Raw genomic sequence first — 12,379 nt, 5'->3', positions numbered from 1 at the left:
ATTTCCAGCCAGTGATGGATTCCTTTTATGGAGCATTTGATTCTGCTCCAGTGGATTGAATTCATGATAGATATTTATTTATTTATTTATTTATTTATTTATTTATTTTTTATTTTTTATTTTTTTATTCCAAGAGGTCTCTTTTGCCTTTGGGTAAAGGGAAGACACATTTACAGTCTCTAATATAGAAACAAAGCTTTCTCCTTGTGGCAAAGGGCTACTGGCCAATTATATTTCATACTGAAGGAGTGGCTTTAGATTTAAAGAGCTGCAGGCAATTTACCTCTGAGCTACTGTTTATCTATCAGAGTTGCTGGGCCTTTTAAGTGTGAACAGGTTAAGAATGCACTAGCTGAACCCCAGCTGTGTGTTTGAAAAAGTATGTGTGGGCAAGTGGGAGTGGGGGTCACAGAAGAAAAGGATAAAGAAAATATGTATATTCTACCTGGAAATTTTAAGGATATCTTGAACTTGCTCAAAACTACCCCCAACTACACAATGCATTGAATCATAAGAAAAGAGACTCTCCAGGTTCTGATATACCTGGCTTACCTGATTTAAGATGTTAATGTCATGCCGTGCACTTAATAAGCTGTTCAGAACTGAGATACGATTGTTGATAACAGCTAAATGAAGAGGGGGAGTCCTTTGGCTGCAGAAAGAAAGAGAATTTCAAATCCAAAAGATTCTGGCTTCATCAGACCAAAATCAACTCATTTTGACAGAGATGTCCTGATAATCTCCTAGTACTGAAACTGCCCAGCACAACAGCAGGCCAACAGCAAGTGTTCAGCATCATTTCCATCCCAAGGTTGTGCAGCAAACCTGCTCACCAGCAATCAGCTCTCCCCCTTCATTTGTTCTAGAATTACATGCTGAACACCTACTATGGGCTATGCTCTTTTCAGGAGGCTAAGGATTCAGTGGTAAACATGACCTATTCTCAGGAACCTTCCAATCTAGTGGGGTAAGAAAATATTTAAAAAATTTTTAAAAATCACAAAATAAATATACAAATTGTGAAAAGTGCTTTGGAGGAAAAGGAGAGTGGTAGAACATATGTGCAATGGGCAAACAGCTAACCTTCCTGAAGATGAAAAAAAAGCCTTCCTGAAGAACTGACACTTTCACTTAGATAAGAATGATGAGAATGCTGGACTTCTCAGTGCCTTCCAAGACCTAAAGTATGGTGGGAATAGCTACAAGGAGGAAAAAGCATGCACATTCAGCATTTCCTGAACTGATGTGATTTAGAGTTCTTTCTCCCTAGTGCATTCTGTGGGATGAATGCCCCATTCACCCAGGGGCACCATTCTCATGTTTAGCCCTCCCATGTATACAGAGCATACAGCTCCTGGATGCTCAACAAGCCCCTTCAGCCTGCTCCCCTTTCCTTCTCATTTGTGGTTAAAATGCCTGTCCCACAGCCTCACCCTCACCTGGAGTGTCCCAGTCCCTCTCAGCCATCCCCACAGGCACGCTTCTTTCCCACCCCGCCAGGCTGTCATGACCACCTCTAGGATCACACTTAGCTCCTGCTGCTTCACTAACACCCAGCTGCCATGGCGCATGGAGGCACAGAGAAATGTCTCCAGTTGTTGAAGGCAGCCGGAAAGAAAAAAAGGTGGGGGGGAAGAGGTTAGGTGTGAGAGAGAGTGAGCTGAGGGGCTGTCAGGGTGGAGGGAAGGCAGTGGGAGGCGGGGTGGGGGGGCAAGTGTGAAAGAGCAGGGGACTCAGAAGATCCAGGGAGGCTGTGAACAGTAGGAGAGCTGAGAGCCAAGGCAGCCGACAGGGAGTGCAGGTGTGTGCGAGAGCAGGTGACAAGGACAGAGCACATGCTGTTCAAGGGAAAGAGATATTAATAATAAGCCCCAGTTAGGCACACTGAACACATTTTTATAATTCTACTTAATGCATACTCACTTGCCCAACAGTTTATACTCTGTTTTAAATTCTGGGCTAATAGTTTTCATTCACCATAACCCTAGCAGTTCGATCTTCTATTCCCCACTTGAAATGTGAAGCAAAGAGCAGTTACATAACTTCTGCAAGGCCATGGAGCCAGGAAGTGGCAGAGGCAGGATTCGAACCCCTATTGGCCTGACTCTAACACTGGCACCAGGCTCCTTCCCAGGAAACCTACTAGGAAAGAAACCTATGGAAGAGAGAGGTACTGAGTTTGCAAGAGCCGCACCAGCACACAAAGGAAGAGAAGAGGGGGAAGGTAGGACACCACAGCTGCATAGGTCAGCCTGCCACAGGCGTGAACAAGGAAATGGAGATGATGGGACTAGTTGGGGCAGTGTGGGAGGAAGGCTTTCTGTGCAGGCCTCTTCTACTCAGGAAGAATGTTCTCTCTTGAGGCACCAATTATGAAAAAGGAGAAAGCATCCCTTGGCCCAGGGAAGTGGGCAGTGTCCTTCCTGATGGGGCCACCGGCCTTGCTGGGACACAGCTCCTCCCGAGAAACGGGAAGCATCCTTGGATAGACCAGGCGAGTTCAGAGCCAATTCCCTAACGTCAGTCTCCAAAAACTACCAGACGTGATCAAATCACATCCCTTCTCTCCAGTTAATATAATAAATAGTAATGGCTAAGCAAGATCAGAGGAAATAACATTCTCACAGGAGAAATGAAAATAGAGTGAAAAATACAGGAATGTTTCCCATCTAATTCCAGCACAAAGGGCCTTTGTTAATGCTACCAAAGCCAACTCAAGCTTCAGAAAACCTAAATCAGTAAAAAGGATTGACTTTCAAAAGAAAAACAAGATCACTCAGTGAAGAGGGAAGGAATGATCATTCTCCTTTCCATTTATAGCAATGTCCTTTTTTCCCCAAACTGATAAATTTAATACAGGAATAATAGCATCTCTAGACACCTGAGAAAGTTTTACTGCAGCAAATATCAGTATTTAAAACATAAAGAATTCATTTTGTTCAGGAACTTCAATGACTTTCTAAAATTCATCCCCTGGATTTTATTTCTCAAAATTAAGACTCAGTCTCCAAAAGCAGTCAGTCAGCTTTCCCAGAAAGAATTCCTCCTTTGTGAACATCTCATCCCCCCCACAGTATCTGTGAGGAGCATCTCCCTACCCAGCCTCAGGGCACCAGGATCAAAGCCCGTGTTATTGGATAGACTCACTTCTGCGTTCTGGTGCAGATCAACATTCTCACTGAGAAGACAGCTGACGAGGGATGTATGGCCATTCTGCGTTGCCATCTGCAAAGCACTGATGTTGAGCTGTAAGATACAGGTGGAAAGGGCAGGAAGGACCCCCATTACAATCCAGCATGCTTTCTGGTATTCATCATGTGGTAATTACTTAATACAGCAAAACAGTACAACTATTTAAAAAAGAAAATCCAACGTGTTTTTGATCATTTTGAGGGCTTCTTTGTTACTTCCCATAAGTGTTTCCCATAAGAGTGAGAGTCCTAAGTAACACGTGCCTCAGGCAAATACGAGCTAAATCCCTGTTTCCCTTGTCTAAGAAGTACAAAGTAGACAAGGGCCAAGTCTTCTCTCCATACACCCTGCAAAACCCCTCCTTGAACCAAAATGGCTGACTTGGTACTGATCCCAGGAAATGCCTCAACAACCCTCCTGCCCCCTGGCCGGATTACCTGCAGCTCTCCCTTCTGCCGGATCTGGCTTCAAAGCTTAGCATGACTGCTATCTTTGTGCCATGTTCCCTCATGGCCCCTTACTCCGCTTCAGTGCCTCTCCTTCCCTGCTCCCTGTGCTCAAGTGGCTTCACTTCAAGCCCGTACTAGATGGCAAAATTGCTCTCGATTATCCTGCCATCCTCTAAAAGGTTTTAGCATGGTGCCTTGCAATAATATAAGGTCAATGGACAGCTGCTAATTGTAAGATTGCTACGAAGTATTTCTAGGTCCACCAAATAAGGTTCTATAGGAAGTGAGATTTTCCCAAAAACGGCTGCATAAGTAACTACCATCTCACGAGCCCGTCTACAATGTGAGCCTTCTACCCCCCCAACACATGGTCTACCTTGCATCTGGGTGGACCCTGTGAGTGCTCGGCCCGATCAACAGAGTATGGCAGAAGGGACAGTGTGCCAGCGGCAGGTGTAGCCACTAACTGGCCAGGCAGCTTCTGCTCCCTGCCTATTAAAAACCAGCTGCCATACTGGGAGAAGAGAGACCACACGTCAGTGCCGTTCGAGAGCCCCAGCTGAGCTCCCAGCTGACAGCTGGCACCAACTGCTGGGCATGTGAGCCAGCCACCGTGGACATCCAACTCACTTAAGATTTCAAATGACCGAAGTCCTGGCTGACATCTGACTGTGACCACGTAACAGACTCAAAGTAATAATCTCTCAGCTGAGCCCCAGGCCCAGATCCGTAAATGATAGATAACAGTGCACTGTTGGTTCAAGCCACTGCACTTCGGTGGGTTTCTTATGAAGCAACAGATAAGATGCTAATAAGAACAATACACACACTGGACCACCTGGACTCCAGCTTGAGTTCTACAAGACAGCTACTACATGTCTCTATGACCTTGAATAAGTGGCCTCTCAAGTACATGCTTCTATGTCTTCATCTGTAAAAAAGGACATAACTACCTGTCTGTTTTTATTCCTGCTGATAACAAATTGCCACAAACTCAATGGCTTAAACAATACAAACATGTTACAATTCTGGAAGTCGGAAGTCTTAAGTGGGTCCCACTGGGCCAAAATAAAGGCCTTTCTGGAGGCCCTGAGGAAAATCCATTTCTTTGACTTTTCCAGTTTGTGGAAGCCTTTCACATCCCGTTGTTCACCGCCCCTCCCTCCATCTTCTAAGGCAGCTAAGTCCTTCTCACCCTGCATCGCTCTGATCTCACCTGCCTTCCTCTTCTGCTTTAAAACACCTTTGTGACTAGACTGGGCCCGCCTGGATAATTGAGGATAATAATCTCATTTTAAGGTCAGATGATTAGCAACCTTAATTCCACACACAACCTAAATCTCGCTTTGCCTTAGAACATAACATATTCACAGGTTCCAAGGATAAGGACATGGACCTCCTTGGGAGGAGGGGGCATTATTCTGTTACCACACCATCCTACCTCTTTTTCTCAAGCCGTAGTAATATTAGGAGAATAAATGAGCTAGCAAATATGTACAGTAATCATAACTATCATGTTATTCATTACACACACACACACACTTGAGCACTTATTATGTGCCAGGCACTATGTTAGATAGTGGGGAAATAGGATGGTAAACAAGATCTCCGCTATTACATTCCAGTAGAGGTGGACAATCAGTAGACCTACAGATTGGCAGACAGAGCAATCAGTAGACTGAGAATAAATCTATTTACTAGATCTAGACGTTATGAGAACAGTAACAGCTAGAACTAAGTGCAACAACAAAAAATAAAACAGCAGGACTGGATGGCTACTTTCCGGTGAGTGATCAAGAAAATCCTCCAGGAAAGGGTGACACTGGGACTGAGATCAGAATGGTAAAAAGTGTCCCCAATGAGAAGATCTGAATCAGAAGCAAGTTTGTGAAGAACCCAAAGCTAGGAAGTAGTAGGAAGAGCGGTGGGACTCTGGTATCTTACCCCGGAGGCACCGGAGGCCATGAGTGTACGGCCTACAGACATCTTAAGAGCCAAAGAAATGTTTAAAACCTTCACCCACAGTCTCTCATGGTTCATTCCCTCTTCTGTTTACCCTCCCCTCCATTCATCCCACTGTGGACTCTGGGAAACAAACTGAGGGCTTCAGAGGAGAGGGGGGTGGGGGATTGGGATAGGCCGGTGATGGGTATTAACAAGGGCACATATTGCATGGTGCACTGGGTGTTATATGAAAATAATGAATCATGGAACTTTACATCAAAAAGAAAAAATAAAATAAACATGCAAAGTTAAAAAAAAAAACATAAAAAATAATAAATAAAAAAAATAAAACCTTCACCCAAAAAATTATTGATTCCGAGATACCAAAAGAAAACCATGAAATTGAAGTGAATAAATATTTAATTGACATATTCATACCTCATTGACTGTTAAATGTAATAGTCATAAAATATTCATTATATTTGTAAACAAGTTGTAGGTTTAATTTTTTCACCTCTTCAAATTCCCAAGCATACACAGAGTTCGAGGAAACCAGAGTCAATCATAGATTGGGGGAGTTTATCCTAGCCAAATAATTATAAAAGCACCAATTAAAAAGTTTTTTAAAATAATTTACAGCAAAAACAATTTTTTTTAATGTGCAATGTTGGGACATTTAAATATGTTTGATAAGATGTAAAGGTAGGGCCTCCAGAAAGGAGTTGTTAAATTCTACAAAAGTCTTCGCTGGACCAGGGGCATTTAGAACGGCCCTGAAGAGAACCTACTGGCCAAACTCTGGGCAGCACAACATCCAGCACAAATGGAGGAAGTCTCTGCTGTCAGCTAAATCCATAATCTCCAATTACCGTCCCAGAAATGGCTCAATCCTTTACCTCTTCCCCTTAGTCGGGGGTTGGGGCACAAAAGCAATCTCCTGGACAGCAAGACTAATCATTGTCAAGAGGTGAAGCGTTTCCAAGATCAAACACAGTAATCACCTACAGATGTAAGAGCAAAATAAGCCTAACGTGTCCCCACAGTAATGTGTCTATGCTGCTGGCTTCTTGCTGCACACTGCTCGGTCCCCCAGGGTCTTCACTGGGTTAGGCGGAGACAGGTGTGAACAACCAGTGGGAGCTGAGGCTGCTGATCCAGGAAGTGTGCTAATGAACTCAGGGGAAAACTCAAGAAAATGTAAAACCTGAAAAATGGACTCAGGGCAATTTCCAGGCTGCCTAGATGAGGCCAAGTCTGTAAGGATATGGACAATGTGGAGTCTGCAGTCCTAGCAGGGTGGGGAGAATGTGAGCATGTGAAAGCCATTACAAAGTAAAACCTCTCTGGAGGCTAAACAGAATTAAGTACAGAAAGGAGGGGGGCACAGAACAATGGAGTCAGGCAAAAGGAGTCAGCCCAATAAGACCCGGATAATGAGGGAGGCTTTTCTAGGGACTCCAAGGAGGCTGAAGACTGGGGGCAGGGAGGCACCTGTGAACCCCTGAAAAACAGCACAGCTATCCACACTCTTGAGTATTTCATGGGCCCCATGAATTCTTAACGTGGCGCTCATTTACTGCATAAATAAGCCTGCAACTCCAGTGGGAATCAACTCATAGTACATTTTCCACTCTCTCTCACAATCTCGTCCATGTGTATATAAATTTTAGACAGTGAAGATGTATGTACAAATACATATCGTTTTTTCTATTAGTGTTCAATCACGAACATTTTTTAAAAGATTTTATTTATTTATTTGACACAGAGAGAGAGAGAGAGAGAGCGCACAAGCAGGGGGAGCAGCAGAGGCAGAGGGAGAAGTAGGCTTCCCGCTGAGTGAGGAGCCTGGTGTAGGGCTCGATTCCAGGACCCTGGGATCATGACCTGAGCCAAAGGCAGACGCTTAACGGACTGAGCCACCCAGGAGTCCCATATCATGAATATATTTGGTATAGTTAGTATTTATCATTAATATTTGGTATAGTTATAATATATTTGGTATAGTTAGTATTTATCATTAATATTTTTTAACAGCTACATAATTTTCCCAAAAAAAAGGTACACCAAACTTTTATTTGGCTTTCCCCTAGAATTCATAGCATGTATGGGCTGTATCTAATTCTTGGCTATTGGAGGTAACTTTACGATCTATCTTAATGTATGTAGCTTTTTCCCTTTTTAAGATTATTCCCTTAACAGAATTTTTCAAGCCTGGGTGAAAGGAAAGTGACAAACTACTTTTCAAAAGTATTGTACAAATGTACACTTCCACCAGCACAATACAGAGTATAAAACGTTACCGTTTGGGACTCTATTCTTGATGCTAGTGTTTAACTTTATACTTTTTGAAAAGGCATTGTTTCTATAGAATTTGCTTTTATTGATTTGCTTTATTGCACTTCACAGATATTATTTTTTTTTTACAAGGTGAAGACACAAGACTTCAGTGGAGGAAGTAACTGCAGATGAGGTAGAAATAGTAAGAGTAATAGAATTAAAAGTGGAGTCTGAAAATGTACTTAATTGCTGCAATCTCATGATAAAACTAAGAGATGGTGAGTTGCTTATACAGGTAACCAAAAACATTTCTTGAGATGGAAACTATTCCTGATAAAAATGCTGTGAAGATTACTGAAATGACAACAAAGGATTTAGAATACTGCATAAATTTAGTTGATAAAGCAGGGGCAGGGTTGGAGAGGACTGACTCCAATTTTTAATGAAGTTCTACTGTGGGTAAAATGCCAAACAGCATCCATGCTACAGAGAAATGGTTCACAAGAGGAAGAGTCGATCAATGCAGACTTCACTGTCGTCTCATTTAAGAAACTGCGACAGCCCCCTCCACCTTCAGCACCATCACCCTGATCAGTCAGCAGCCATCAACACTGAGGCCAGACCCCCCACCAGCAAGAAAATTAGGACTTACTGAAAGCTTAGAGGATGGTTAACCCTTTTTGGCAATAAAGTATTTTTTATTTTTATTTTTTTTTAATTGTATTTACTTATTTGACAGAGAGAGAGAAAGAAACACAAGCAAGGGGAGCGGTAGGCAGAGGGAGAGGGAGAAGCAGGCTCCCTGCAGAGCAGGAAGCCCGACATGGGGCTCGATCCCAGGACCCAGGACCACGACCCGAGTCGAAGGCAGACACTTAACCAACTGAGCCACCCAGGCACCCCAATAAAGTATTTTTTAATAAATGTATGTACGTTGTTTCGGGGGGCATAATGCTATTGCACACTTAACAGACCACAGTAATCTTTTATATGCAGTGGGAACCAAAAAATTCTTTTCACTTACTTTATTGTGATACTCACTTTTTGCAATGGTCTGGAACCAAACCTGTAATATCTTAAAGGTTTGCCTGTACATTGTGCTGATATGGAGAGAATTCCAAAACATACTGGCACTTAAAAAAGCAACCCAAGCTGCAGAGCAGCAGATCCATGTAGTGTGCTACCATTATGTGGTGTCAGTACTTACACACGTGCGTGCTTCATCACAGTTTCCATGTAAACACATGGAAAATTCCTACAAGATTCAATCATCTATTAATCCCATCAGTTCTGGGGAGGTGAAATTGCGATGTATAGTTGGAATATACCCTTGGGTACTGTTCAAATTTTTTGTTACTTTCACTGTAATTTAAAATTACTTCGAAAGATAGAAAAAGAAAGTAAAACCACCTAAAAGGCAAAGCCATTACAAGGGTTAGAATCCTCACCACGGCCACTGACTAGTCAGGTAATCCTGAACGAGTTCCTTAACTTTCCTAAGTTGCAGTTCCCTCACCAAAACATGCAGGTAAGTGACCTAGGATCTTAGCATCATGCCAAAATACAAAAGCATTCTGTATTTACAAGAAGGCACCATCATGTCTTCTTCAGGCTCCAGACTGACTACGTGGGCTTTCACACAATAATGTTTTTTTCAGCATTTACTATGTGTAAGCCAGGCATGTACAGCTGTTAGGGAGAAAACAAGGTAGAATGAGAATGTCTCTGTAACAACTATCTGCTCCTTTTGCCCCTGTTTTCAATTATTCCTTCCCCAATAAATAGGAAGAATGGCAATGCTTTCAAGGAGACAATAGTTAGGGGAATATAAGAGGTAAATCATTAATTCTTACCCCAAACAATGCAAATTATAAATATTAATTCTACAAAAGCCTAGTGAGTGGATCAGTTCAGGGCCAGATTGCCCAGAGAACTTTCTGAGCCCCCCACCGTGTGAGTGAACATGGCATGGAGCACATACTTTATTTGGAATGTTGACATCACTTCCTGCTGCCAGAAGCACTTTGCTGCATTCTTCATGACTTCCTTTAACAGCCAGAAAGAACGGTGTTTCTCCATTCTAAAAAAAAAGGGAAAAAATTAAAATTAATTGCCCTTTGGCATGGAATGAAATTACTTGAGAAACAGCATGCTTTCTCTATACCTTTTATGCATTACTCTTAATGGACAGCATTTATTGAGCATCTATATGCCAACTTATATTGCCAAGACTATATGCCTTGGCAGAGTTAAATGCACAACTCTGTGAGGTCAGGATTAATATTAACCCATTTTACAGATTAGGAAACTAAGCCTTAGCTGAAAAGTGACAAGCCTGGGACATAAATTCAGCTGTTTGGCTCCAAAGCCTGCACCCTTACATATCCTGTTATGCTGCCTCCTTTTAAGCTTTCCATCCACCATTTATACTCTTTTTTTTATAAGATTTTATTTATTTATATGTCAGAGAGAGAGAGGGAGAGCACACACACGCAGGGGGAGCAGCAGGCAGAGGGAGAAGCAGGCTCTGCACTGAGCAGGGCCCTGGGATCACAACCTGAGCCAAAGGCAGACGTTCAACCAAATGAGCCACCCAGGCATCCCCACCATTTATACTCTTAATCTTTATTGATTTATCTAGCAAACATTTATTAGACACTTAACTGCCTGTCTGGCAAAGGCATTGTGATTGAAAAGATGAAAAGATACAAACCCTGCCCACAAGAAGAGAACAACCTGGTAAGTAAGACAATCATGGAAATACGAATTATAATGCAGTGTGAAATTTATAAAAATAGATAACAGATACAAATGGTACATATTTGTACCAAGTACAGCTTTAATGTTTAAAACTGAATTAAACTGTTGTGCGTCCTTTAAAAAAAAACAAACAGTAATACTCTTTCTCTGTAATTAGGTTTCTTGAAACTCATTATGATAAATGCTAGTAGGACAAAGCAAGAGCTTAGTTTAGGCCAAAACACAGAAAGGAAAGAAGGAACTGGTATCACACAATACGTTAATATTTCCCCCTCCTCATGAAGATTCTTTCCTAAAAATGTTGGGAAGAAATGCAGAATTCCTTCCCATTCTCTAATCATTTCCCCCCTTGGCCATTATTCTGCTTCACAAATGCATTAGGTTAAGGGGCGCCTGGGTGGCTCACTCGTTAAGTGTCTGCCTTTGGCTCAGGGTGTGATCCTGGTGTTCTGGGATCAGGCTCCTCCGCTGGGAGCCTGCTTCTTCCTCTCCCTCCCCCTGCTGTGTTCCCTCTCTCACTGCCTGTCTCTCTCTCTGTCAAATAAATAAATAAAAAATCTTTAAATAAATAAAAAACAAAAACAAACGCATTAGGTTAAGTTCAGACTGCTTTACTCATAGCTAGTTAGATATGAACAATCCTGTCAAGAGGTACGCAGGAGCATGGAACCAACATCCCCATCTCAAAGGGATGGAAAAATTGCATCCATGCTGCTTTACCTGAGTGCCTGGGACAGCCATCTGTTACAAAGGAATTTCTCCCCATAACAGGCCTTCTCATTTTCCAGGAAAAGAGATGCCAAATGGCAAACCACAGAGGGAAAAGCATTAGCAAAAAAATGTGAAGGAAAGAATTCACATCTTTAATATATCAGGAGTCTAATAAACATTCATACCTTTGACCCAACAATCCTACTTCTAAGAATATACCCAAAGGAAACAGTGAGGAATTCAGACTACAGTTTTTATACAAAGAGGTCTGTGGCAGCATTACTTTTAAGAAAAGGAAAACAAAGGAAATGTCCAAGAGCTGAAGAAGAGTCAAATGAACTCTGGGCAGCCAATAAAAATATATATGCATAGGAACACAAAGAAAATGGAAGGAAAATATTTCCAATATCTCCAAAACAACCACTTTAGTGTGGAGAAAATACAAGAACTACTATTTATGTTTATTTTTATCTTAAAATTTTTAAATGTATATTTCTGGTTTGTGTTTTGTAATGTATTAATTTAGTTATAAATGTATATGTGACAGATGCACACCCAAACTTTCCTTACAGATAGGAGCTTGCTACCAAGACTGTTTAGAGACAACTCCTCTAGAGAACATTCATGGGGTCCCTCCAACTGGTCTGGCAACAGCCTGCAACAGGAAACAGGCAGCCCAAGACTGTATGACTATTATGGGCCTTATCCAAAAGGCTAATATCATCACTAGTCATTATTTTGTGCAGATGAAACCTATCATAATCTGCAATTACAGTTTGTTGGACTTTATGAGCTCTCTCCAATGTGACCGAACTCAAAAATAGCTAAAAGGTGGATGAAATCCAAGTGCACACATTCCAGTGGTAAAGTATTAAAACAGAACAGGGCAAACATGACTAAGACTTTCAGTTAAATCCTGTGACTACAGGGGGCATCTGGGTGGCCAACTGGTTAAGCATCTGCTTTCAGCTTGGGTCATGAACCCAGGGTCCTGGGATTGAGTCCTGCATCAAGTCCCAAGTCCCGCATCCGGCTCCCTGCTCAGC

The 12,379-nt window shown here is 42.1% G+C and overlaps 1 protein-coding gene across 1 annotated transcript in view; it reads right to left on the bottom strand.

The window, feature by feature from the left end:
• ANKDD1B (ankyrin repeat and death domain containing 1B) overlaps positions 1-12,379 on the bottom strand; it is a 56,364-nt gene that overhangs the window by 15,708 nt on the left and 28,277 nt on the right. The window contains 4 exon segments of the mRNA XM_044384112.3: positions 553-639; positions 641-652; positions 3,148-3,246; positions 9,844-9,942. Coding sequence (XP_044240047.2) covers positions 553-639; positions 641-652; positions 3,148-3,246; positions 9,844-9,942 — 297 coding nt within the window.

The sequence above is a fragment of the Ursus arctos genome, unplaced genomic scaffold (genome assembly GCF_023065955.2).
Source record: "Ursus arctos isolate Adak ecotype North America unplaced genomic scaffold, UrsArc2.0 scaffold_5, whole genome shotgun sequence".
Taxonomy (NCBI): domain Eukaryota; kingdom Metazoa; phylum Chordata; class Mammalia; order Carnivora; family Ursidae; genus Ursus; species Ursus arctos.
This window is presented reverse-complemented; position numbering and strand designations above follow the sequence as displayed.